This window comes from Chrysochloris asiatica, unplaced genomic scaffold (assembly GCF_000296735.1).
Source record: "Chrysochloris asiatica unplaced genomic scaffold, ChrAsi1.0 scaffold00061, whole genome shotgun sequence".
NCBI classification, from domain to species: Eukaryota; Metazoa; Chordata; class Mammalia; order Afrosoricida; family Chrysochloridae; genus Chrysochloris; species Chrysochloris asiatica.
Window position 1 is genome coordinate 16,065,114 of NW_006408579.1, and position 27,657 is coordinate 16,092,770.

Sequence of the window (27,657 nt, forward strand, 5' to 3'; positions counted from 1 at the left end):
TACAGCAGAACGAAACACTGCCTGATCCTGGGCCAACCTCACTATTGTTGCCACGCTTGAGTCCATTGATGTTGCTATTTGGCCAATCCATCTAGGATTAATTCTACTAGGCCTAGAATTAACCTGAACTGTGTTGTTCAAGTTCCTGCATGACACTGATCCTTGGTCAAGTATGAAATATACTTAATAGTGTACATTGTGACCATCGACCATATCCACAGGAGATGAACAGTTGTTTCAAGAGGGCTTGGGGCAGACTGTCCCAGCTTGTCAGCAGTGCTCAGTGATAGCATTGAGATTGATGGTTTGCACTTGGTCCCCGGGAGGGATCTGTTGTTGAATGTGGTTATGCAACAGGAATATACCTACATGACCACCAGAATATAGAGAACTACTTCAACTGAGACCCCATTTTAGGCACCTTTGTTATTGTTGTGGTTAAGTACCATCAAGTCCATTCCGACTCATAGCAATCCTGAATAGAGTTTCCAAGGAGTGGCTGTTGGGTTTGAACCTCCAACCTTGCAATTAGCAGTCCAGAGTTTATCCTGAAGCACCACACCAGGACTCCCTGGTTCTGAGATATACTTTGCACATATTGCTGGTTCCTGATCGGAGAGAAAATATGCATCTATCTGACTCTGCCTTTATGAAGGAGTTCACACTGGACCTCTCCAGAGACTTTAAATGTATGCCTGAGATGCATATCTTTACTTTAACATAACTTACATTGTATCCTCTTGTGTGTGAAATAAGTTGCAAATTGATTTATAGGCAATATCATTATGGGTTCTGTTAATCTTCTTTAGCAATGGAACCTTTTTATAACCGCCTTTGTTAGAACAACTTGCAAAGAACATATTTGGCAGCAAGAAATTAATGTAAAACTGTCACTGTAGCACAGTTCACAGCTTCTTTAAAAGTCTTTAATGATGACAGTTCCAAAGTTATGACTGGCTGAAGTAATAAGCAAATGCAATTGCATTTTGATAGAATTCAGAGCACACCATCTGCCTCAGGGCTAGGAGTGTAATGGAATACCTCAAACCTGGGAGTATAATGGGGTACCTTTGCCTCAGGGCTGGGAGGGTAACAAACCAAACCCAAAACCAAACCCATTGCATTGTGTGGATGCAGAAAGTTTCATCTTTCTCCCACTGAGCTGCTGGGGGTTTGAATTCCAATCTTACAGTTCAGTGCTTATCCAATAGTACCACAAGGGGAGGATAATGGGATACCTCAGATTAGGATTTATTTAATAGGAAAGCTTATTTTTAATTGGGGGAGGGGGCACATGCGGTGTTGTGTTTTAAAAGTTCATGGAAAATAACTTAAAAGATCATGGAATTTTTCACACATTTTTGAAGCCCCTGTGTACCTTTAACATGTAATCTCAAGACTGAATTTTGTCAAACCCACGGTTACCATTGTTATGGGTGTTTTAAAAGTGAATTTATAACACTGTTAGTCTCAAAAATGAATCATGATAAATGTAATAATTCATCATTTATAAGCTTTAAATCTTTTCCACTAAAACAACATTACAGCAAGAGTTATATGACCCAGTTGCTGTTGAGAATATATTGGACTTTGAGGAAAATGACGCAAGCAAGAGGCGAAGGGCTGTTGTCCGGGGTTTGGGTAGGGTGGGGTGGGAGGGATGGACATTAACACTCTGGCTGAGGCTGCCACAGTCATCTCCCATGAAAAACATAGCTTTGTGCATTATCACCTGAGCTTGTCTCAAGGTTTGCTCTTATTCCAGGAACTTATAATCCTCCTGGTGAACTTGTTCCTTGATATAGAGCCAAGTCCTTTACATATATTTCCTCGAGTGTGGTTTGTTTTTTTAAAAAAACTTTTTCCCTCCTAGATCCTAATTTAAAAGAAAAAAAAGATTAATTTATTGATTTAAGACAATGGTATTAATGAACTAAATGCAATTATTAATAAATGTATATTGAATTAAACTGCTTGCATTCATATGAGATCTGCTTTTGCTAAATTAAGAAAGAGATCAGTGTTTACATGTGGTTTGACAGAGTCAACTGTATTTCTTTCACTCTGGGAAATGCTACCTCCGGTTGCATTTGGAGCCAAATGTGGTATCAGAGAATGACATTTGGCAGGTAAGCTATTGTTTTTCTTGGAACAAGAATTATTCCTAAACGCCAAGATCAACTTGGGCAATGACAACTTCTGCTTTGTTTTCTTGCTTTCTTTTTTCCTTACCTTCTTTTTCACCTTGAAGAGATTCTCCATCTAGAAACCATGTGAGATTTGCTGTGGGAAATACATTCTTCACTGAACAGGTAAATGTTCTCTGGGGAAAGGAAAATACAAAGAGTTGTTTTTTTGCAAATTCAGAAGAAATTTACTCTTTATATTTATATATTCACATGAGGTGGTCACAAAATGATGCTTAACTGGATATACAAGGGTAAGTCAAAAAGTATTGCTACACAGCACAGAACTTTTATTAAACAAAAATATTAAAATGTGAAGCTATTGTTTCTCGGCACATCCAGCATCTAAGTCTATAAACCTCTGAAGGCAGTGTTTCTGTCTCTCCAACTCTTTCCCAAAGAAGTCTGTGCTCTTTGATTTATACCATGTTCAATGGCAGTTTTGGCATACTGAGGAGCTCAATTCATGTTCCTTTTAAATGTTCTTTGACTTAATGGAGCAATAAGAAGCCTGAAAGGGGGAAATCTGGGCAATAGGGTGGGTGGGGTAAAGTTTTTAAATCTCATAGGACAGTCCTTGTTACCCTTGAAGAAAGAGCAGGTGTACTATCGTGATGGGAAAACATTACTTGGCACAACTTTCCTGGCTGTTTTCTCACCAATGCAGCTTTCAGCTTTGAGAGAAAACTTCTTCATAATGAGCCCCATGATTGAACTGTGTCCCTTGAGAAAATCTAACAAGATTACCCTTTTAGGATCCCCAAAAAAGTTGTCATAAACTTCTGAGCTGACCTCTTTGCTTTGAAATTAACTGGCTCAGCAGATCTCCTTGGAAGCCACTGTTTTGTCTAGACCTTGCTCTTTGGATCATCTTAGTAAATCCTAAACTCATCTCCAATTATGATTCCTTCCATAAAATCATTTCATTTGCTTTTATCTTGTGACCAATAAAAAGTTCTTTGAGCTAGTTGATCTTTGCACTACACTGTTGATTCCCATCCTCTTATTTGAAGGCACCCTAGCAAGACAAAGACAAGTGTACTCCCAACAGAACTTTTCTGCAGCCATCTGCTCATCACAGAGACATGTTTAAACACATTTTGTGTGGAATAAACTTGTGCACATATGAACTAGAACCCTAGTGATGGTGGTGGTGATGGTAGTGTGCCTTGGAGTGGGTTCTGACTCATAGGGACCCTGCATAGGGATTCTGAGGCTATATATCTTTACAGGAGCAGAAAGCCTCATCTTTCTTTCGCAGAACAGCTGGTAGTTTTGAACTGCTGACCTTGAGGTTAGTAGCCCAACTCATAACCACAACAGTACCAGAGCTCCTTAGAACTCTAGTAGCAATACTTTTTGACTTACCCTCCATGGAAAATTTCCATTATATTTTACTTCCTTTTTCTACAAACCTTTGGAAGCACCCCCTCATACAAGGTAGGGTTTCTTTAAGAGAGGATGTTGATTTTACGTTGTTTGTCTCTTATAGAGATTTATGGCTGGAATCCTATGTTAAGTTAAGAAGACTCTAGAACAATACTGATATTACAAATCTGGATTCTGAATCTTAGAAAAAAGGATACCACAACACTGCACAGGCAGAATAAAATAGTACTAAATGGAAACCAGGAGTCCTGGTGTGGTGCTGTGGTTTAATACACTGGACTGTAAAGTTGGTTTGAACTGTAAAGTTGGCAATTTAAATTCATTAGAAACTCCTCTGAAACCCTATGCAGTGTCACTATGGATTAGAAGTCAACTTGACAGCACTTAACAACAACCACCAATAGAAACCAAAGGGTAGAAGGAAAGTATTATAATAGGCTGCGGCCAGAGAAAAACATTCTATTAAAACAAAAGCTAAAAGATACCGACATCCTGTTTCCATTCACCAATGTATTTGCAGTGACAACCACCAAGCAAGTAAAACAAAACAAAACAAAATAAAAAGTCTTTTCATATAGACATTATTTAATACAACTTCTACAGAATTTTCCTAATTAAAACTTTTTTATTTTATCTTCTTAATAATCTTATGGTATAGGTAAGGCTAATCGTTTATTATGGTTTGATGACTGGGGAAATCAAGACAGAGTAGTTGAAAGGAGTGGAAGGTACCTAATAGCACAACTGGAAACTATGTTTGCTGAATCCATTCCAGTATTGTTGCTAAAACATATTATATTGTATTAAAATAAGAAAGAGATGGAATAACAGGCAATTACAAAAGTAGAGAGCTTAGATTTAATGTTCCTTATGTTTAAAAAGTTTTCTTCTTTGGGAAATAGTAATTTCTTTAGCATCCTGTTACAAATACCCAGTAAGACTATTTTATTCCCTTTATTTTATCTGATCTCCTAAGAAATTATAATCTCATTTATAATTACTTACTTATTTCCCATCAAAAGATTTTTATATTTTATATATGGCCAGCATATTTTCATCCTTAGTTCCCAAATATTCTTCACAGTTGATGAATATATAAGTTAACCTGTAGAGAGATTGGGTATGCCAATTTCCCCAAATTGATGAATATATTAGTTAACCAGTTTATGAAACTTGGGTGTGTCAATCTTCCCAGATTCTTATTACTCTCAGAGTCTGGATCTACAGAGCTGAGAAAAAAACACTGCCAAGGTACTACGTAACACTTTTCTGGTAAAATCATACTGAGGTGCAGATTAATGTCCTTCAGGATATCACCATCAAAATTCCAAGGAGACAAGGAAACTTTCAAAGGGGACTAACTGTTGTATCTCCCAGTACTCTCACTTAATCAACACATTTAAATGATGGGATGGAGACCCATGAAACAGTGCCTCTCTTTGCTCTGGGGAAAAAGACCCCCAAAGCCCCAAGTCCCATAAAAAGCATTCTTATAAAGGAAAGCAAAGTCAGTTCATCTAATCCAATACAATGCAGAAGATTAACATTTATCTCTATGAAGTGGTCTATGAAGTGAGGTAAGAGATATAGAAGAAGTAATGTTAAAAAAAAGAAAAGTTGTAAAGGTTTGTGTTAAAGCCAGTGTCTAACCATTTTGTGATTAATTTCCTCTATGCCTATCTCATGATGTTCTGACACTATCAGGAATATGTGGGGTTTCATGAGTATGATTGGTTCAATGAAGGAATATCTTATCAACTACTAAAAAGTTGAGAAGTCAATTTGAAAGTGAGCTGCTAAATTCAGATATTTTACAATGATTCATATTTCAAATATTCCATACCAGCGGCAGACTCTGTGTTTAAATATTTGGTTTATAAATATGGCTCTTGTCCTAAACTCCTCCCAGTCTGTCTAAAATTAAAAAGCCACAGACTAAACTTAATTAACTTGAGATCAAAGATCTTATGAGATGTCAAGAGTATCTGATTTTCCTGAGCAAAGGACGCTGTCTTTACAAGTGGGAACTTACATTTGACCCAATTGAGTAAGAAAGAAGACTCATTCAGTCTGAAAAGAATATGAAGAAGTCAGTACACACAAGAGTATATGTGCACACACACACTTGCACATGCACGCGGTCCTCTGCAGAGAAGTCAAAATCATTTGTACTCCCATTGTGCATCTGTTGCATCTGAGAGACAAGCTAAATAATTTCTCTAAAATTATTCCAAATAAGTATGAAATTAGTGGGAAAAAGTACCAGGAAATATACAGTAAGTGTCAAAGAAACATTTGGACAGTTCTGTAGGGGTACAGAGAAGGTAGAAATCCAGGAATTACTTAAAGAGTCATGGTTGGAAGACAAAGAAAAAATGACCTTGGGATTCTACATACAGGTGTTCAGTTTTGGGAAGTCATGGGGAATTCCTGCAGCAGGATGAAACCTGAAACCACCTGCAGCAGAGCGCCTTGAAGCACAGGTGTAAGTTGGGAATGCTGCCCTAATAACAGGAGAAAGCAATTGGAGGCTCAGAGCATGATGGCACTGATGTGTCTGAAAAACTAATCAAATTCAAGATTTCCACAAATAAAATTGTTAAAATGGTGATCATTTGTAGGTTGACTCATATTTAGCTTGCTGATGATTACATGGAAACTTTATCAAAGGGCTTTTCAAAGAATTATTCTGAACATATTTAGTTTTTTAGTCTAGAAAGAAAAATCTTTTTTTTAAGTTTCTCTATTTGTCTGCTAACACTTGATGTCTATTTGGATTTTTTCCTTTTTATTCTCCTCTTTACCCACTTTTTGATATATATATTTTTTCTCTTTTCCATTTGAAATGTAACTTCTCAGTTTTTATAAGTTTTTACTCTATAATTCAGATTTCTGGTGTCCATGCAGTTGGGGTGACCCACCCAAATCACTGCCTTGAAATCTTTTGAACCTTGAGCCTAGAGAAAAATTAGTTTCTAAAAAGTCACTTTTGAGTCAAACAATAGCCTCGCTAGTAGTTCAGGAAAACCCATTTTGCCTTGGACATTGGGCTCTTTTTTGAAGAATTACCTGTGTAGATTTAGTTTTTTTTTTTTTTAGGTTATTGATAACTGTTTATTAATTAATTCTAGGGCAGATTTTCATTATAAGTCAGCCATACATTAAATACAGAAATTAGGGCCTTGAATAATTAAGCTGCATTTTCCTAAGGAGCTCTGGTAGCGTAGTGGTTACAAATCGGGCTGCCAACCTTAAGGTCAGCAGTTCGAAACTACCAGCTGTTCTGGGGGAGAAAGAAGAGGCTTTCTGCTCCTGTAGCCTCAGAAACCCTGTACAGGGTCGCTATGAGTCAGAACCAACTCCACGGCACATAACACTAACAACCCCTTAAGATAAAATTATGCTAGTGAAAATGATTGCTGAATTTTTAAAGAAACCAATCTCTTTAGAGATATAAGTAATCAAAAAACATTTTCCCTTTTATGATTAAAAATATCAATAAGATAAAATTCATATAAAGAGTGGTACTATAATTTTATGTTAGCAGACATGAAGTTATGAATAAGCCAATCTATTTTTAAAATTTAATTTCAAATGGTCTATGTATTTTCTGCCCTTTATAAAAAGTTACCTGCAGTTGGAACTCCCTAACTTTAAATGATCAGATTTGAGTTATGATCCTTTTGGAAAATTTTAATTCCATTTTAATTGTTCCAAAGATCTAGATTTATATAGGAAAAAGAATCCTTCTGAGATAACGAAATGGCATGGATTTTGAAAATCATCTGGTTTTTATAAAGGAGACTTAATTGCTGCCAAACCATACTTTATTCACAATTTTTTTTTTTTTTTTTTGTGGCCACATAGTCATGTATGGGCTCATTTAAACAATATAAGATTTTAGCTGATTCTGTAGTACAAATGAACTAATTGTGCAATATTGTACTTTAAGACATACACTCTTGGTTCTCTCCCCCACCCCCAAATAAATTTTTATCAGTAGACCACAGACTGTAACAAAATACCAAGGTCTGGGCAGAAGTATCTTGTTATAAAAGTGTATCCACACTGTCCACAAATGTTTCTGTATCTCCTTCCTCCCACCCAAACATGATTTAATTGGATGTTTTATGCTTTTAGTGTATCCATAAAAGGAGCTAAGGAAAATATTTAATAAGTTTGTTTCAAAATCTGTCTTTGGCATATTTTTGTCTTCTCTTTTCCTCCGTTTTCTTTTTTTTAATCAGGAGGAAGAGAATGGAAGGGAAAGAGAGAGAGTAGAATACAAAATTCATTTGGGATTTCAAAACAGATGAGAAGATGTACCTGAGGCCTCTTTGGATTAGGAATGGCACAGAAACAAAGGACAAAGGCTTACAGGGCTTCCCAGTATGATGGAGGATGCAGTTGTAATGAGAAACCACTCAATACCAGATCTTGGACAGACAGAGAGCTAGATGTAAGGAAATTGTAAACAAAGATCAAAAAACACAACCAAGGTATAGAACAAAAACAAAAGCAAAAAAAGGTTTCATTGAAAAATATGGTGAATGAACAATAAAAATGCCCTCCCCAGTGGAGTCAGCAATGGGGCTACCCCTGCCACACAAATAGTGGGCTCACTGGACCTGGGATCCTTTCCTGTTGGGCCAAAAACCAGAGTTCTAGAATGAGCCTGTGGGCTTATTTCTCCTGCCACTTCAACAAAGGAGGGTCAGTGTATTTCTGCTAAGAACAGAGAGTGTTCTTTCAATGTAGAATTTCCTGACTCTGGAAAAGAAAAACAGGATTTATGCAATCTGTTGCAAAATAGCTCCCAACTGATTGTTGATGAACCTTTAAGTGCTTGGTGGTACATATGCTGCCCTGGATCCAAGATAAAACCAAAATGCTTTGGATTCTGGAAACTATTTTAAAGAGGCATTTATGGCCCTGTTGACTAGGAGATATTTTAGGCATGGCTAAGGTGCAATTTTCCAAATACTAAGTTTTCTCTCCCAACTTCTTTCTCTTTTCTTTTCCTAGCTTTATAGTAAAACAATAAAACTTCTGACTGAATGTAACAGAGGAACATTTTCGTGCAGTATTATTCAAAAATTGTCGCAAATATATGAAAGCACCAGTCACAACACATGATTTACTTTTACTTGCAGAATCAAAGCTATTATGTACAAATGTTAGGAATAGTGATAAGAGAACAGAGACGACTGGCTTCTTTTTACTACCATGAGGAGACACCATGGGAACCATCTCCCTAAACATCTTAGGTACCCTTGGAGCTCAGTTTTACAGACAAGAGCCTTCTCTCTGTGCTACTCGAATGAGGGAGGTAGGAAGACAGAAATGAAAGAAAGGCACAAAGACTACATTAATGTCATCAATGGACAAGTCAGCATATCAAAGGCTATTCTAAAGACAATAGTCATTCCAAGAAGGTCATATATATCTTAGCTCAGTACAGCTGTCTGTTTTAATTTTCATTTTTTAAACTATGAAGCAGAAACATTAGGTTTTAGAGGGATAGCAGAAAGAAAGTGACTCCAATTTTATCTTTACATATTCTCCTCCTCTAGGCAGTTCTAAAGATATCAAATCTCTTAGCTCTTGATGAGGGTCCTTTTCATTCTTGTAAAGGGGTTGGTTCTTTAAACATGTGAAGGAGACTGGAACTTTCAGGACAGTTCTCATCCCTTGCTTTAAATATTGTGGACTAGAAAGGCACCCACTTTGCTAAAAACTACATCAGTGTCTCAGGAGCCCTGAGGTTCTGTGGGCTCCTCATGAAGATTTAAAGGATGGCACAGAAGAACTTCTTCTCCTTGAATGGGTTTTCTGAAGCCAGAACTGGGGTCAGGAGGGGATCTCCTTGGCATGTGCTTTGTCGTAATAGGCCATCAAGTCTATAGGTGCCTTGGATACATTTATCCTATCAATGTTGGCTTCCATCTTCAGCTGCTCTACCAGCTTCCTGGCTTGTGCTATGCTGGCAGTGTTGTTGCTGGCCATTGGAGTGCTGGTAGTGTGTTGCATACACATTTTTCTGTTCCCAAAGTCTGAGGCTCACTGACGGATCTGGCTTAGCTCCTGAGGCTTGGTCTTGTGCATTTAGTTTTGAGAAATAGAAACTCCAAGGTCAGATGAGAAGCTGTACTTCAGGGTAAACTGTTATTATGTAAATACTGTTCTAGCCCCTGTTTCCATGACAATGTCTGTAAGCATTAATCTTTAATTTTAGGAACATTTTTAATTTTCTAGTCCAAATGTTACCCGATTGGCCAATGTCTACTAAATACATGTCAATCAATTTCTGTCATTGGTTTAGTAAGATTTTTTTTTTGTTTTAACAAGAGTTTTCATTCACTTAATCTTCCCTTTTCTTTAAGTTCCTTTGACCTTTCTGTTGGTTCTATTTACAGTAACCATAGTTTCAAAACCTCAAATCAAGATTCATGATCTGACAATTTGACAAACTATTAAAAACCACCAGTGTCCTTGAAACATGTGGTTTCTGTGCCATATTTCACCCTCTTCCCCATCCCCCTATATCTCACTCTTTGCTTGAGAGACCAGATGATCTAGTCATAGGGAAACAAAACTGAGACTTGTAGGTGCTTGCTGGAAATGTCTTTTTTCTATTAGTGGGGGATGGGGTGGGTGGAGACAATGTGAATTTGGATGTAAGTGTTACAGAGAAACCTGACAGGCAGGGGACACACCCACTGGGAAACAGGGTTTCAGCAGAAGTAGGAGGAAGCAGGAACTAGAGGTGCCCTCCCCTAGGCAGGGCTCAGTTAATAGTGATCCAGAGTGCAGGGGTATTCTCACTCCGCACTGGAGAGACAAGGAGCAAGTCCAGAGCCTGCCTTTGTAAGTACCCACTTGGGGAGGGGAGGGAATTTCCTAACTGTTCTGGGTTGCAGAGTTTGATGAATAAATCTTTCACTCACTTAAGAAATAGCTCTCCCCCACACCCCTTTCCCCCTATTCCCCCTTAAAAAAATTGAAAGGGAGAGAGAAGTCAGGCTGTCTTTAAAATGTTGCTGTTGTCAGGTGCCATCGAGTCGGAATCGACTCATAGTGACCCCATGCACAGAATTATATAGTCTTTAAAATGCTATATAATTTTTCACTTGGTGATTTATCCTTGAAATAAAATAATGTTTTATTGGCTGTTGGCTCTGCAGATGATGGTGCCAGGGAAGGTGGAGTACTGTGAACTGCTTGCCAGATGACCAGGCACCAGGTCTGTTGAGTTGGATTTCATCTCAGGACACTCCATCTTTTTCTCTTCCACCCATTCCAACAACTCCTGTTGAAGACAACTAAGCCTGCTGTTTGGATTTCTTAGACTCCCAGACTTCCAGGAACCAGTGTGGAGACAGACTGAACTCACTTTTGGGACTTTATTATCCAACCCTGATGGGCTTTGTAGCACTGCTTTTTGCAATGGTGTGAGGAGGTAAAAGTCTCTCTTACATCAGCATTTGTCCCTGCTTGCTTTTACCTACTCCAAAGGAGACCTGGTGTGGCACTGTGGATTAATTCACTGGACTGTGAGGTTGGTTTGAACCACGAGGTTGGTGGTCCAAGCTCACCAGCTGCTCTCCAGAAACCCTATACAGGATTGCTCCTCGGAAACTCTTATACAGGCCTGGTGAAGGTTAGCTCTTAAATCTTGTTCTTCCTGACTGCAAAGGTGAAAACATACTTTATAGGTACTACAAAGAGTAAAGAAACAGAAAAAAAAAACAAGAGAAGAGTCAAAAGAAAACCTAAAACTTTCAAGATTTAAAACACCCACGGTGTTGGTTGATGCAGACAGCATTTTCACCGAAGAGCTTTGTAATTGTTGGGCAGGGAAAGTTTTTGCTATAGGAACTCACTTATTTTGTTTCTTTGCCTGAGCAAAGAGGGATCAGTAAGTATCTGTGGTATGGAGAGAAGGTACCTGAGGACTTCATAGGCCATTTTCTTGGTTCTGTGGTTTTACTCTCCAAGGAAGCAGAAAGAAGGAAACCCTATACCACAGGGGTAACCACACTTTGAACATTATTGTAAATCCCTAAGAATTACCAGAGTCCCTTCCCAATTACACATTCAGTCTTCTGGTTCAACTAAGGCTGTTGGCTCAGGTCTAAGTATCCTCACAAGGAAAGTTGTAGAAGAGAAGGCAGGATGAGACGGGAAGAGGAGGAAGATGAAGGAATTAGGGTGAAGGCAAAAGGGGATTTAGAGATGAAGGAGGAGGAGACCAGTGAGACAGGAGAATTGGTTGGTCCACTGGCAAGTGCCATGTCCACCCCAGTGCCCCACAATAGGGGAACCCGCTTCTCTGAGGCATGGGAATATTTCCACCTGGCTCCTGCACGAGCTGGGCACCACCCCAACCAATATGCCACCTGCCGTCTTTGTGGCCGACAGGTGAGTCGTGGCCCTGGAGTTAATGTGGGCACCACAGCCTTGTGGAAACATCTGAAAAGCATGCACAAAGAGGAGTTGGAGAAAAGTGGCCATGGTCAGACAGGGCAGCGCCAAGACCCAAGACCTCAAGGGTCCCAGCTCCCATTGGGCATTGAGGGTGACTGGGCCAGGCTCCTGGAGCAGGTGGGGGCCCTAGCTTTATGGGCCAGCCAAAGGGAAAGAGAAGTAGTTAGGAGGGAGAAGGCAGTGGAATGGCGGGAGAAGGCTGTAGAAAGAAGAGAGCGAGCAGTGGAGGAAGTGGAAAGGGCCATTCTGGAGATGAAGTGGAAAGTGAGGGCAGAGAAGGAGGCCTGCCAGAGGGAGAAAGACCTGCCTGCCACAGCTCATCCTTTCCATTTTGTTTAAATCAGCCTTCGGGGAGGAGCATCTACTTTGGAAACACTGACTTTGGACTCCTAGCAAAGAACCATTTTAGTTCCATTTCAAAGTTAGATTAGAGATTTTGTTTCTGAGGGAAAGAGTGGATTAACTTCAGTGGGTCTAAAGTGACCACATACTTCTCTTCAGGGTTCCTGAGCTATACTGAGCCTTGATCTCAACTTCAAAAATGTATTAACCAGAGATAAGTACTGTTTTGCCACCTTGGATCTGTAAGGTTTTTTTAGGGAAGAATCTCCCAGTCTGTTAGCATTGTTTAACGATGATAACTGGATTTGCTATCATTGGTTTTGGTGGAACTAAAGGTTTCAGTGCTTGAGACTTGTCAGATAGTTGGAATATGCTTATGTTTCCAGCTCACTATGAAGGACCTCACAGTGAAAAGAGCCTAGATTTCCTGGGTCCACGATGTTGGCATGCATACTTGTGGTGATTTAAAACCTGGTGACAAAGCTTGTTCTGTAAGACCCAGGAGTGAAAGGACAAATAAAGCTGTAACTGAGCTCTTGACATCGCTCTAATGCACATCTCTCCGCTATTGTTTCAGTGTTGTATCCTCTGCTTACATTAAACTGTTTCATCAGTATAATCTGTCTGAGTTATGTGAGCCTTTTTAAACAAACACTTAATAATTAATGTGCAATTAGTACAGACTTGGCAGTCCTGATGTAGGCACTGTAAGATAAGCACTTGACCATAAGGTGTGTTTGAACTATAGGGTTGGTGGTTCAGGCTTACCATCTCTCCTCAGAAGCCATGCACAGGGTCACTATGAGTCGAAGCCAACTTGATGGCACTTAACAACAACAACTAGTACAGACAGAATTAAAGACTTTTCAAATCACATGAGTTTTGGAAAACAAGATCAGAGAATATAAAAATGTATTCACAAATATTTCAAAAAACAATCTAATTTCATATTAATCAGTAACCAGTTGCCTTGTTGTGAGGTCCTACTCATGGCAACCCCATGTGGGTCTGAGTACAACTGTGCTACATAGGCTTCTCCCAGTTGTGACCTTCTGAAAGCAGATCAGCAGGCTTTGTTTTCCAAGGCACTTCTGGGTGTGTTGGACCCACCAACCTTTCAGCAATCAAGTGCTTAGCTGTTTATACCACCCAGGGGTTTGTTAAAGAAAAAAGAGTTATTAGGGTTGAGGAGAGAGAAATTCAGAAGAAAAAAAAATGACAGAAAGGTGGGATAAATAAGGATAAATAAAGAAAAGAGGAAGAAAAGCAAAAAAAAAAAAAAAAAAAACCCATAAAGAAGAAATACGAAGATAGGAGAAGCAATACAGCATCCTAGGAAAATAACTCATGAAACAAAAGCCCTTGAGTGTTTGGTATAGTGAAGGGCAGAGGGTACGTTCTAAGATTTTGAGGTCAATTTTAATGAGCAAAATTGCTTTTGTTTTGTGCCTATAGATCAGCCATTCTTTTGAGCAATACACTTTGGATTTTGCCCCTACCTCTGAAATGCTAACTGCATGACAGCCTATTATTCTCTGCTTTCCTTTTTCAAGCTGTTCATCTTTAAACATCCAGCAATGCTTTGAAAAAATGAAGTCTAACAGTCCATAGGGAGAGAAACAATTTCCTGGTCTGCTGAGGCTATGCTTAAAATGTTAACTCAGGAACAGATCAAAACCAAGCTGAAAACAGCTTTAGCCTTTTTTTTAGGATGGAACTGACTTGTTCTGGATGAGCCCTTCAGAAACTATTCTTTTTTTTGAACTGGGTTTGGAGTGAGGATGGAGAAGGGAGATAAGGACAGTATTTCACAATCTCAAATACTTTATAGGTTACCAATCTCCCCAGGAAGCCAGTGGTAGTTCAGCAGTAGAATGCTCATTTTCCATGAAGGAGAGCAGGGTTCATTTCCCAGTCAATGCACCTCAGGTACAACCACCACTGTCTATCAGTGGAGACTTGTGTGTTGTTATGATGCTGAACAGGTTTCAGCAGAGCCTAGGGACTAAGAAGAACAAGGAAGAAAGACCTGGCAATCTTCCCAAAATCAGCCAAGGAAAGTCCTATAGATCACATGGTTCATGGGGTTGTCATGAGTCAGGGCTAACTAGATGGCAGCTAACAACCTTCTCCAATGCAAACAAGATACTGGTGTATTAACTCCATCATGCTTCCCTCAGTCCTTGTCTATGCAGCTCACTGGTATGTTTCCTTAAAGTCATCTAACAGGTCTAACAGCCAGATCTGTCTTCCCTGTTGACTGCAGAACCAAAAAGAGGGCAAACTCTGACTTGTGTGAAAAACTTAGGCTAAACTGCAGTCTTTTAATCACATGTTTTTCAGAAGTCTTCTTTATATTAAAGGTTTCACTTCCCTGTGGCTTTCCCCACAGAAATGTGGTACCTCTCAATCTTTGGTGAAAGCCCACCTGCTTACCAATACAAGCAACAAGGTTACTGGGAGTCATGTGGCAGGAATTTGGACTTGAATCGGAGTCTTAAGGTGCCACAAGAGATGCTAGCAAACAAATCCCTGAAACGTGCAATATTTCATAAAAGTTGAAATGAAAAATCAATACATTTGGAATATGGATCAATAAAATGAGGGACTCCACAAAGGTTTCAGGCATTGTAAAACAAAACAAACCAAATAAACATAAAATTTCAAATTCTGCCAAAATAGCTACTGCATTTATCCTGCTAAATTCTGAATGCATACTAAATGTGATTTTCATATTAGTGTCTGATCTACATGCTCCTCATTTTTTTAAGGCTCTTTCCCTTTTAGAAACTTTAACCTCAACTGCTTTTGTCTCCTGTTTCATGTTAGATTTCTTTAGATATTTCCTCCCCTCTAAATTTTATCAACTATAAAAAAAGTACGGGGTGACAAGAACAGGGCTCATAGAAATAATGTGGCTAAAGGATAAAGCATAGACATGAAAAAGGAGACATGTGGCTGTGGAAGGAACAAACTGTTGACTAAGCTGGATTTTCCATGCAATTTCCCTTGTGTCTTCTCTTGCCACATTATCAGAGTGTGGCTGTGAGCTGAGGGGCCCTTTGGCCCAAGCATGTTTTGCTGTGTTACAAAACTCTGCACACAGAGGAGACCCGAGGCTTAGTCTAAAGTTTTCCCTCCCATATTAACTGTGGAAACGAGGCTTACAGCTACAGCAGAGCCCTGGGGATGTCTTGCTTTCATAGACACACAAAAGTGTGACAACCACAGATAAGACTCTCATTGACATCTATGGCATGTCTAAACCCAAGAAACATCATTGTTAGACTAATTTTGGGTCTTTTCTGTTATAGAAAAACCAAAACAAAATTTTTGTAACTTTAGTAATAATGGAAGACACATTTTCAACTGGCCAAGTCCCTAGTATGTTCTGAAATTAAGGGCTACTAGTATAGTGAATATGTAGTACATGGTAATCACTGAAGATATGAATGTTGAATTAATTAATGAAGAAGAGAGCAGGAAGGAAATTGTCATTTACAGCACAATTAGCATATACCTGATGGTAGGCATGTTTCATACTAACTCTCATTGGACCTTTAAATAGCCGTTTAGTCTTTTCTTTGCTTAGGAGGAAGCTAGGCACTGAGGTCCCAAGACCACAGTTATTGAGTAATGGAAAATTCAAACTGCAGCTGTCAAGATTCCATAATCTCTGTTTTTTATTCCATTATCCTACACTGTCTCCTAGAATCAATCACATGGTGGATTTATGAATGGACATGCAGAGGTAGAAAAAGGAATAAGTGAGAATGGATGGATGATAAAGAGTGGGTTGGGGAGAACTATTCTTGAGAGTTTGATTATGATCCATATAATCTGTTACTGTATGTAACTTTTTAAAAAAACCCTTTAAATAATTTTTATTAACTCAGTTTTAGAAATTAGTTAGCTGAGGCTCATCAAAATACTTAATCAAAATATGTACCTAATAAGTGGTCAAATTAGAATTTGATGCTAGGTCTGTCTAACACAATTTTCTTTCACTATACTTCCTACTTGGATATAGTAATATGCTTTATTTTCCTAGCTTTGTCCTTTATTAGACTTGAATTATTAATTGTTTAGCCTCTCAAGGTCCTAATTTCTCATCTGTAACATGATACATGCCCCCTCTATTCCAGAAGATTGTTGGGAGTATCATATGATAAAACCATGTGAAAGGGTTTTGAAGACTTATAAGCCACTAGTCCAAAAAAAACATTTGTTTTCTAGTTTGTCATATTGTGGTAGTTTGTGTGTTGTGATGCTGGAAGCTGTATCACCAGTATTTTAAATACCATCAGGGTCACCCATTTTAGACAGGTTTTAGTAGAACTTCCAGACTAAGAGAGACAAGGAAGAAGGAGAGGCTGAATCACTTCTGAAGGGTTAGCCAAAATCTTATCCATGGCAGCAGAACACTGTCTGATATAGTGCCAGAAAATGAGCCCCTCAGGTTGGAAGTTACTCAAAGTATGATTGAGGAAGAGCTGCCTCCTAAAAGTAGAGTTAATATTAATGATATGGATGGAGCAAAGCTTTTAGAACCTTCATCTGATGATGGGCACAACTCAAAATGAGAAGAAACAGTTACAAACATCCATCAATAATCAAATTGTGAAATATATGAAATATGAGTCAAGGAAAATTAGAAGTCATTATAAATAAAATGGAATGCATAAAGACAATGCATTAGTGTGAGCTGATATGGACAGATACTGGCCATTTTGAATGAGATAATTATATCGCTTACTATGCCAGAAATGTCAAATTTCTGATTTGAAATCAAATCAAAAAGAGCATTTCAAGATCCATCTTGAAAGAAAATGCTGTTTGTGATAGAACAATGTTCATAAACTCCTACAAAGAAACCTGTTAATACCACGATTATTCAAATATACACACAAAAAACTAAAGCCAATGATGACAAAATTTAAAGCTACCAACTTCTTCAGTTTGGAATTGATAACACATGCAATTAAGATGCATTGATAACTATGCGTGATTGGAATTTGCCAAGTTGGAAGCAAAAAGAAAGAATCGATAGTTGGAAAATATGGATTGGTGATAGAAATAATACTGGAGATCACATGACAGAATTTTGAAAGACTAATGACTTATTTATTACAGATATATATTTAAAACAACATAGAAAGCCACTCTCCACATGCATTTCATCAGGTGGAATATACAGGAATAAAATTGACTAAATCTTTGAGAACAGAAGATGTGAAGCTTAATACCATCAGCCAAAACTAGTCCTGGACCAACTGTGGAATAGACCATCAGTTGCTCATATGAAATTTCAGACTATAGCTTAAGAAAATAAAAACAAGTTCATGCGACCCAAAATATGATCTTAAGTATATCCCACCTGAAAATAGAGACCATCTCAAGAACAGATTTGATGCATTAAACACTGAAGACCAGAGGGGTTTGGGGATGAAATCAAGAACACCATACATGAAAAAAGCAAAAGAGCATAAAAAATACAGGAAAGAAAGACAAGACCAAAATGTATATCATGGTGGTTGTTGTGTGCCATGGAGTCGGTTCCAGCTCATAGCAACCCTGTACAGGGTTTCCAAGGCTATAAATCTTTACAGGAGCAAAAAGCCTCATGTTTCTCTTGCATAGCAGCAGGTAGTTTCAAACTGCGGATCTTGAGGTTAACACCCCAATTTGTAACCACTACACTACCAGAGCTTCTTAAAATGGATATCATAAGAGAAACTAAAACTTGATCTTGAGAGGAGCAAAGCTAAAGCAAATGGAAGAAATGAGGAAGTGAAAGAGCTGAACAGAAAATTTCAAAGGGCAGCTCAAGAAGACAAAGTAAAGTATTACATACTGAAATGTGCAAAGACCTGGAGTCAGAAAACCAAAAGGGAAGAACATGCTCAGCATTCTTCAAGTTGAAAGAACTAAAGGAAAAATTCAAGTCTTGGCTAGCAATATTGAGGGATTGTATGGGCAAATACTGAATTATGCCAAAACCATCAAAAGAAGATGGAAAGAATATATAGAGTCATGGAACCAAAAAGAGTCAGCCAATATTCAGCTATTTTAAGAGGCAGCATATGATCAAGAACCAATGACAATGAAGGAAGAAGTCTAAGCTGCTTTGAAGGCATTGGTGAAAAACCAAGCTCTAGGAATTGATGGAATACAAATTGAAATCTTTCAACAAACTGATGCAGCACTGGAGGTTCTCACTCATCTATGCCAAGAGATTTTGATGATAGTTAACTTGGACAACTGATTGGAAGACATCCATATTTTTGCCTATTCAAAACAATCGTGTACCACTGGAATGGGGGAAATCATTGAATAATATTATTACTAGCATATACAAGTAAAATTTTGCTGTTTATTGCAGCAATATAGAAACAGCTGCCAGAAATTCAAGCCAGATTTAGACGAGGATAGGGAACTAGAGATCTTGGCTGAAAAAAGAGAATACCAGAAAGAGGTACACTTGTGTTTTATTAATTAAGCAAAGACATTCGACTGTGTAGACCATAACAAACTATGGATAACACTGAGAAGAATGGGGATTCTAGAATACATAATTATGCCCATGAGGAGCCTGTGCATAGACCGACAGGCAGCTGTTCAAACAGAACAAAGAAAAACTGAATGATTTAAAATCCAGGAAGTTGGGTATCAGGGTTGTATCTTTTCACCATACTTATTCAATCTTTTTGCTTAGCAAATTATCTGAGAATCTGAGTTATATGAAGAAGAACATTGCATCAGGATTGGAGGAGGACTCATTAACCACCTGTCATGTGCAGATGATACGATCTTGCATGTTGGAAGCAAACAGTACTTAAAATACTTACTGATGAATATCAAAGAATAAGGACTTCAGTATGGACTATACCTCAATATAAAGAAAACGAAATCCTTACAACTGGACCAATAAATCGCATCATGATAAATGAAGAAAACATGGGATCCAAAGATTTCATTTTGCTTGGCTTCACAATCAACACTCATGAAAGCAGCAGCCAAGACATCAAACAACATATTACATTAGGCAAATCTGTAGCAAAAGACCTTTTTAAAGGGTCCAAGAACAAATATGTCACTTTGAGAACTACAATGCACCTGACCCAATGGTATTTTCAATTGTCTCATACGGATATTAAGGTTGAATCTATGCATTTGAATTATGGAGTTGGTAAAAAATACTGAAAGAAATCACCTTTCAGTCAAATAATAAACAGACATATAAAGTAACCAATAACACTCATGAAGAATATGCTCCTCAGAATAATAAACCAAAGAACAAAAGCGCAGCATTTTCCCCCAAAGTTCAGAAGGCAGGAAGGGACAGGAAAGTTGGGCAAATGGAAACAAGGGACTAAGGAGAAAGTAAGACAAGTGCTGATATATACAGTGGATTGCAACTAATGTCACACACACAAAAACTGTCTATGATTTGCTAAATGGGAAACTGATTTGCTCTATAGAAAACTTCCCTAAAGCTCAACAAAATGTTCAAAAAGAAAAAAAAAAAAAAAGAATTAATAAGTTACTGAAAAGGAGTCTTGGTGTGGTGCTGTGGATATGAACTGGACAGCCACCTGCAAGGTAGGTGCTTCAAACCCAGTAGCTGCTCCTCAGAAATCCTATGCAGAGTCACTATGAGTAGGAACCAACCCAATAGCAACAACAATAACAATAACAGCAGAAAGTATATTAGAGTGAGGAATTACAAATGTTTGGCAAATTCATTAAAAAAAAATTCTGGACAAGCTATGTCCTATAGCTAGTTATGTGAGGTTGTTGTTGTTGTTAAGTACTGTGGAGTCAGTTCTGACTCACAGTGACCCTGCACCGGGTTTCTGAGGCTGTAAATCTTTACGGGAGCAGAAAGCCTCATCTTTCTTCTGCAGAACAGCTGGTAGTTCCGAACTGCCGACCTTGAGGTTAGTAGCCCGATTTGTAACCACTACACTACCAGATATTATTCACTAAACCTGCAGGAGGGGAGGAAAAGTTCTCTGATTCCCTATTAGCACCTAGGCCAGCATTTGTATAGGGATGGTGTTTGATGGCACATGAAACAGACTTTTAAAAAAATACTAGGATTCCTGGATTGAATCTTATATTTCTATATCTGGATTAAGTCCATATTACCTATAAATTTTGGCATCAAAAACCTTAAAGTAATCCTTACAAAAAAGAAAGAAAGAAAAAATATATATACATACATACACCTGGAGGTATGTATATATTATGAAATTATTTTTAAACTATTGAACTATAGCCTACTAGTGCATCTGAGGAAGGAACCCTGGTTGTGTAGTGGGTTAAGAGTTGGGCTGTTAACCTCAAGGTCAACATTTTGAATCCACCAGCTGCTCCATCAGAGGAAGCATTCCCAGAAACCCTATATGGGGTTGCTATGAATCAGAACTGACTTGGTGACACACAACCACTACCACCACCAACGCACGTGAGAACTCCTGGTGTGGTGCTGTAGGATCAGCCCTGGCTTCATTGCAAACGACGTGATCGGTGATTCAACAGCACTATCTGCTCCTGAGAAACTCTGTAGGAGTCAGAATCGACTCAACATCACTTAGCAACAATGCACTTGAAAATTAATTGTGACAATAAAATATTTAAAATCTTTTGCCATGTACTCAGAACTTCAGTAGCAAGTATCAAAGAAACTAACATACAGTTAACAAAAGACACAAGTATTTATGCACATATACACTAATTCACAACCATCCCACATCCCACAGAGTCTTTGCTGTGTTTTGCAGGCAGCTGTCAAATTAAATGACTGCTATTCTATGGGCCAGAAACCATGTTACTTAATGCTCTTCGGGCTGAGTTTCTTCTGGAGTATTTGGATAATTTTTTTTTTTTACCCCATGTCACAGGAGTTTTTTGAAAAAATGTAGATATTTATTTTTAAAAACTTGGGTAAAATCATAAGATTACAAGAGCACTGATTAAAGCAATCAAAGTCAGAGCCAGCACTTCTGGGAAATGATACAGACAATCTGATTCCAAAACCCACTGAGTTATCAGTTGCCATCTTGGTGACCCCATGTACATTTTAAAGTAGAACTACGCTCACTTTTTAATGGCTGTGAACTTTTGGAAGTAGATTGCCAGCCCGTTCTTCTCAGGTGCTTCTGGGTACACTTCAACTATCAGCCTTTTAGCAGTCAAACCCATTAACCACTTGCACCATCCAAGGACTATACTCAATGACTTATTAGCTGTCATGGAGTAAGTAGGTTCTGACTCATGGGTGACCCCATCTGTGCAGAGTTGCTGTTGTTTTTAAGTATCATCAAGTCAATTCCTACTCATAGTGACCCTGTACAGTGTTTCTGAGGTGTGATTGGTGGGTTTGAACCACTGACCTTGTGATTAGCCGTACAGTGCTTATTTTACAGTGCCACAACAGGACTCCATGTATGTAGAGTACAGCTGCTAACTAAGGGTTAGTTAGGTGCCGGTGTGTCATTCTGAGCCACCAATCTGTTAGCTACTAGTGTATTTAACCATTCACACCACCCAGGAACTCCAATGACTATACCAAAACAAAACAAAACAACATCCTCAAAAAACAAACAAAAAGAAAACCTAAATCACTAAATCAACTCCAGTTCACAGCAACCTTATAGGACATAGTAGATCTGCTCCATAGGGTTTCAAGGTCATAAATCTTTGTGGAGAGAAACTGTCAACATCTTTCTCTTGCGGAATGTGTAGTGGATTCAAACTACTGACCTTTTGGCCAGCATGGACTGAGGATCATAGTTCACATGTTCTAAGAGTTCCTAGTCCTAAAATAAGGATTCCTGTTTGGATTCTAGAATCTCTTCTTCCCCATCAGTGACTAACTGGCAAAGGACCAAGGAATAAGGTCCTTTGAGAAAACATTTCTGACAACTAGGCAATCCAGCACACCCTGTTATATAATACTATTGATTGTCAAAGGCTTAGATACTATACCACTGGGGCTCCTAATGAGAGGCTGAAATTACCCAGCAGAAGCTGAAGTCAAGGGATCTTAACTTTCTTTTCCCCCCAGCCCTTTCTTCCTCCTATCTGCTAAAGAAAGTCTCAAGGTTCTGAAAGTATGCAGGAGAGCAAATTTCCTCTTGTCAGTTCAAAATTAAAACAAGGGGAAAACTGAAACAGGAAATTGATTAGAATAAATTTAAAAATCACTGACCCCCCAAAATAAGCCTTTATACCAGGATTCACACTGCTTTCTGTCCTACTTTTCTTACACTACCCACCTCAGTTTTTATTAAGGAGAAATTTAAACAACTGGGATAATTTTACTAGGATATTTATGGACTGCAGATCATAGCTCACATGTTCTAAGGTTCCTAGTCCTAAAATAAGGATTCTAGAATCTCTTCTTCCCTGTCAGTAACTAACTGGCAAAGGACCAAGGAATAAGGTCCTTTGAGAAAACATTCCTGACAACTAGGCAATCCAGCACACCCTGTTATATAATACTATTGATTGTCAAAGGCTTTAATGTGACTCACCTTTCCCAAGCCATCCATGGAGTTATTTTCCGCAATCACCGGGATTTCTGGCTTAGCTTAAAGGCAAATAAAACATTATTAGTGGCACTGAACACCATCCAATATGAACACTAGTAGGTTCTGTGAGACATTCTCATTCATCAAATATTTATTAAGCTCCAACTGTATGATAGACACTGAGCAGCAAAGTTGCACAAAACATATTCATTGTCCTTAATAAATTTACGCTTTCATGGAAGATTGTTGTTGTTGTTGTTATGTGCCATGGAGTCTGTTCCGACTCATAGCAACCCTGCACAAGGTTTCCGAGGCTGTAAATCTTTACGGGAGCAGAAAGCCTCATCTTTCTCCCATGGAACAGCTGGTAGTTTCGAACTGACAGATACATAAATTTGAAATTATAATACACTAAGAACCATGAATGAAGACATGTAAGATATGAATAAAGTCTGTAAAATAATCTCAAGCCCAATCTTGGGGATGACAGGAGGCTTCTGAAAGAGGCAACATCTAACAGATACTTGGTGTAGTGGTGTAGTGAATTATTTAATATGTCTCTTCTAGCCTAAGATGTTGTAACTCTACCAAATGACTCTTTACTAAATAATAGTTCTAAATAAGAGAAGGTGGGAGAAGATACTGACAGGATGGTATGGTTCAATTGTGAATGACTATAAACAGAGTTCATAGTGATTATAAAAACGTGAATGACAGCATGCGTATAAAAGGAGCCATCTGAGAAGCAGGGAGGCAGATTTTACTAAGAACAAGGAAAGTCAGGAGTGGAGTGTTCTTTGGATCCAGAAATTCCTGTGTACTGAAACTCCTTGAACCAGGGACAGAAATCTGTGACAGCAGAGGAGCAGCAGTGTAGAACAAAGAGACAGAGCAGTGGGCTTCCCAGACACAGAGCATAGGGTTGAGGGAGTTTGGTCAGGAATCTTGCTTATAGAGTGGGGTGCTCCTAGGCACTTAATTGGGGAGCTACATTTGCTAACCCATGGTGCTTGAGTCAAGTGCCTTCATTATGGTGGAGTGATGTGTCCTATGGGCAGCAGCCCTGAAAGAGCTTTGTAATATTGCCAGAATAGAGCAAAGGCCATGCCAAGATGGCCTGCCTATGGTCATGGCTGAGGAAACACTGTCCTGACTGGAAGAATTGTGCCCTGAACATTTCTGATCCTCAATTTTCAACTGTTATGGTGCTGTGGGTTAGTTAGTGAGCTGGACTGCCAGGTCAGTTTGAACCAAAAGGTCAGTGGTTCAAGCCCACCAGCCTCTCCTCAGAAACCCTATACAGGGTCTCTATGAGTAGGAACTAACTCGATGATAGTTAACAATAGTAACAACAACTTAACTAACATACCTCAGAACTACGAGTGTGGTACACATCTGAGTTCTAGGTGGCCATGGCCATTGCTGTGAGTTATTGACTCTAGATGAGAAGTAGAGAGTACTGTAGGAAAGATGGCTGGGTAACATTTATTTAAGAAAATAAATGTATTAAGGTGGAATAAGAGATCAGATTGTTCTGTATTAAACATGTCATAGCAACACAGAAGTAAACTGACCTTCATGTTTCAAACAAAAATAATTTATAAGTTCTTATTTGTGAAAAAATAAATTTATGGTTTTATTTCCAGTACATGAAAAAGTAAAAAAAAAGCAATTTCTTTTTTATCCCCTCTTCCTTCTTTTTACCTTTCTTTTATTTTTTAACTGCCTTTCCCATCACTCAAGTTAGCAGGTATCTAGATGTAATTCTCCCTTCCTTCACAATCCTGGTAACCATCATAGAAAGTTTATTATAGAATGAAAAACTTTTCCTGAATTTTTATAGTAGTGGTCTCATACAATATCTGTCCCTTTGCAAACAACCAATTTCACTCCAGTTTCTTCCATGTTGTGTGGTGTTTTGCAAATTTGTAGCTGTTCTTCAATGCTGCATAATATTCCATTATGTGTATATGTACTAACGTTTGTTCAACATTCCTCTGCTGATGGGCGTCTAGGTTGCCTCCATCTTTTTGCTATTGTGTATACTACAGTGAATTTAGAGATCATCTGAAGAACAGATTTGATACATTAAACACTAAAGACCAAAGACCAGAAGAGTTGTGGGATGACATCAAGAACATCATATGTGAAGAGAGCAAAAAGTCATTAAGTAGACAAGAAAGAAGGAAAAGGTCAAAATGGATGTCAGCAGATACTCTGAAACTTGCTCTCAAGCATAGAGATGCTAAAGCAAATGGAAGAAATGAGGAGGTCCAAAAGCTGAACAGAAAATTTCAAAGTTCAGCTCGGGAAGATACAGCCAAATATTATAATAAAATGTGCAAAAATCTGGAATCAGAAAACCAAAAAGCAAGAACACGTTCAGCATTTCTTAAGCTGGGGGAACTGAAGAAAAAAATGCATGACTCCATTTTTGCTATTGAAAGATTCTCTGGGAAAATTATTGAATGATACAAAAAGCATCAAGAGAAGATGGAAGGAATCCACAGAGTCACTGTACCAAAAGGAAATGGTTAATGTTCAACTGTTTCAAGAGGTAGCATATGATCAAGAGCCAATGATACTTAGTGAGGAAGTCCAAGGTGCACTGAAGGAATTGGTAAAGAACAAGGCACCAAGAACTGATGGAATAAAAATTGAAATCTTTCAAGAAAGTGAGGCGGCACAGGAGGCACTCATTCATCTCTGCCAAGAAATTTGGAAAACAACTATCTGGCCAACTGACTGGAAGAGATCTGGTTTTTGTGCCCATTCCAAAGAGAGGTGACCCAACAGAGTACAGAAATCATCAGACAATCTCTTTGATATCTCATGCGAGTAAAGTTTTATTAAAGGTAATACAGAAATGGCTGCAAGCATACATTGACAGAGAACTTCCAGAGGTTCAAGCCAGATTCAGAAGAGGCTGTGGAATGAGGGATATCATTGCTGATGTCCGACAGATCTTGGCTGAAAGCAGAAAATACCAGAATGATGTTTACCTGTGTTTGATTGACTACTCAAAGGCTTTTGATTGTGTGAATCATGCCAAGCTATGGACAACATTGAGAAGTATGAGTATTCTGGAACACTTAATTGTGTTCATGCGGAATCTGTACATAGACCAAGAGGTAGTTGTTCGAACAGACCATAGGAACACTGAATGGTTTAAAATAAAGAATGGTGTGCGACAGGGTTGTAGTCTTTCACCAAACTTATTCAACTTGTATAATGAACAAATAATCTAAGAAGCTGGGTTTTATGAAGAAAAACATGGCATCAGGATTGGAGGAAGACTCATTAACAAGCTGCGGTATGCACATTATACAAGCTTGTTTGTTGAAAGTGAAGATGACTTAAAACATTTACTGATGAAGATCAAAGAGCAAAGCCTTCAGTATGGATTGCATCTCAATATAAATAAAACAAAAATCCTCATCACTGGACCAATAAACAACATTCTTATCAATGGAGAAAAGATTGAAGTTGTCATTCTACTTGGATCAACTATCAACACTCATGGAAGCAGCAGTCAAGAAATCAAATGATATGTTGCATTATGCAAATTTGCTGCACAAGACCCTCTTAAAGTGTTGAAGAGTGAAGATATCAGCTTGAGGACTAAGGTGTACCTGACCCAAGCCATGGTATTTTCAATAACCTCCTATGCATACGAAAGCTGGACAGGGAATAAAGAAGATCACAGAAGAATTGATGCTTTTAAGTTATGGCATTGGAGAATATTGAAAGTATCATGGGCTGCCAAAAGAACAAACAGATCTGTGTTGGAAGAAGTGCAGTCAGAGTTCTGCTTGGCGGCCAGGATGGCCAAACTTTGTCTCTCATACTACAGACATATTGTCAGGAGGGACCAGTCACTGGAAAAGGATATCATGTTTGGTAAGGTGGAGGTTCAGAAAAAAAAGAGGAAGACCCCCAGAGAGATGAATTGGCAAAGTGCCAGCATCAATGAGTTCAAGTGTGGTAACAATTGTGAGGTTGACCCAGGATTGGGCAGTGTTTCGTTCTGTTGTGCATAGGTAGCTATGAGTCAGTACTGACTCAATGGCATCTAACAACAAAAACAACAACAACAATTATTTGGTAGTGTAGTGATTACAAGTTGAGATGCTAACATCAAGGTCAGCAGTTCAAAACTACTACCCATTCTGTGGGAGAAATGTGAGGCTTTCTGTTCTTGTAAAGATTTACAGCTTTGGAAACCCTATACAGCATCAGTATGAGTCAGAACTGACTTCACGGCACACAACTATTAACCATTCAGCCATTATTGTTTTGATCTGTTGTTGGATTCTATTGGTGTAATTTTTTGACAAATGCTAAGTTCAGTGAACAAGAACAAGAAGTTCCCTTAATGGGGAATGTGGAGGAAAGGAGGTAGAGGAGAAAAAGGAAGAGAAAAGTTTTTTATACATATAAAAGCCTAGAAATAAAATATACTTTTACATTTTATAGACACGGACAGATATTTGACACTTGTTTTATTGCCTGGTGGTAGAATGCTGGCGTCAGCATACGCAGACCCTGGGTTGATCAGTGGTCCTGTGACATGGACGAAAATCCAATTCTGAGGCCCTCCTCAGGATAGCGAGCCATGGACCCTGAGGGCCAAAGGAAGTGACCTCCTGACGTCCCGGGTTCATTGTTTTTGCGAACTCACTGGTTGGCTACCTCTGTATAATTTTCTTTGGTCC

The 27,657-nt window shown here is 38.6% G+C and overlaps 2 protein-coding genes across 3 annotated transcripts in view; one reads left to right on the plus strand and one right to left on the minus strand.

Annotated features, from left to right (window-relative positions):
• CD96 (CD96 molecule) overlaps positions 1 to 27,657 on the minus strand; it is a 166,181-nt gene that overhangs the window by 68,852 nt on the left and 69,672 nt on the right. For both annotated transcript variants that reach the window (XM_006864191.1, XM_006864190.1), the window contains 2 exons: positions 22,946 to 23,001; positions 2,233 to 2,323 (listed from right to left, as the gene is read on the minus strand). In XM_006864191.1, the coding sequence (XP_006864253.1) occupies positions 2,233 to 2,323; positions 22,946 to 23,001 (147 nt within the window). The remainder of the gene's footprint in view (positions 1 to 2,232; positions 2,324 to 22,945; positions 23,002 to 27,657) is intronic.
• On the plus strand, positions 11,751 to 12,401 carry ZBED2 (zinc finger, BED-type containing 2). Its single transcript, XM_006864189.1, has one exon. It carries the CDS (start codon positions 11,751 to 11,753, stop codon positions 12,399 to 12,401), a length of 651 nt encoding a protein of 216 aa, XP_006864251.1.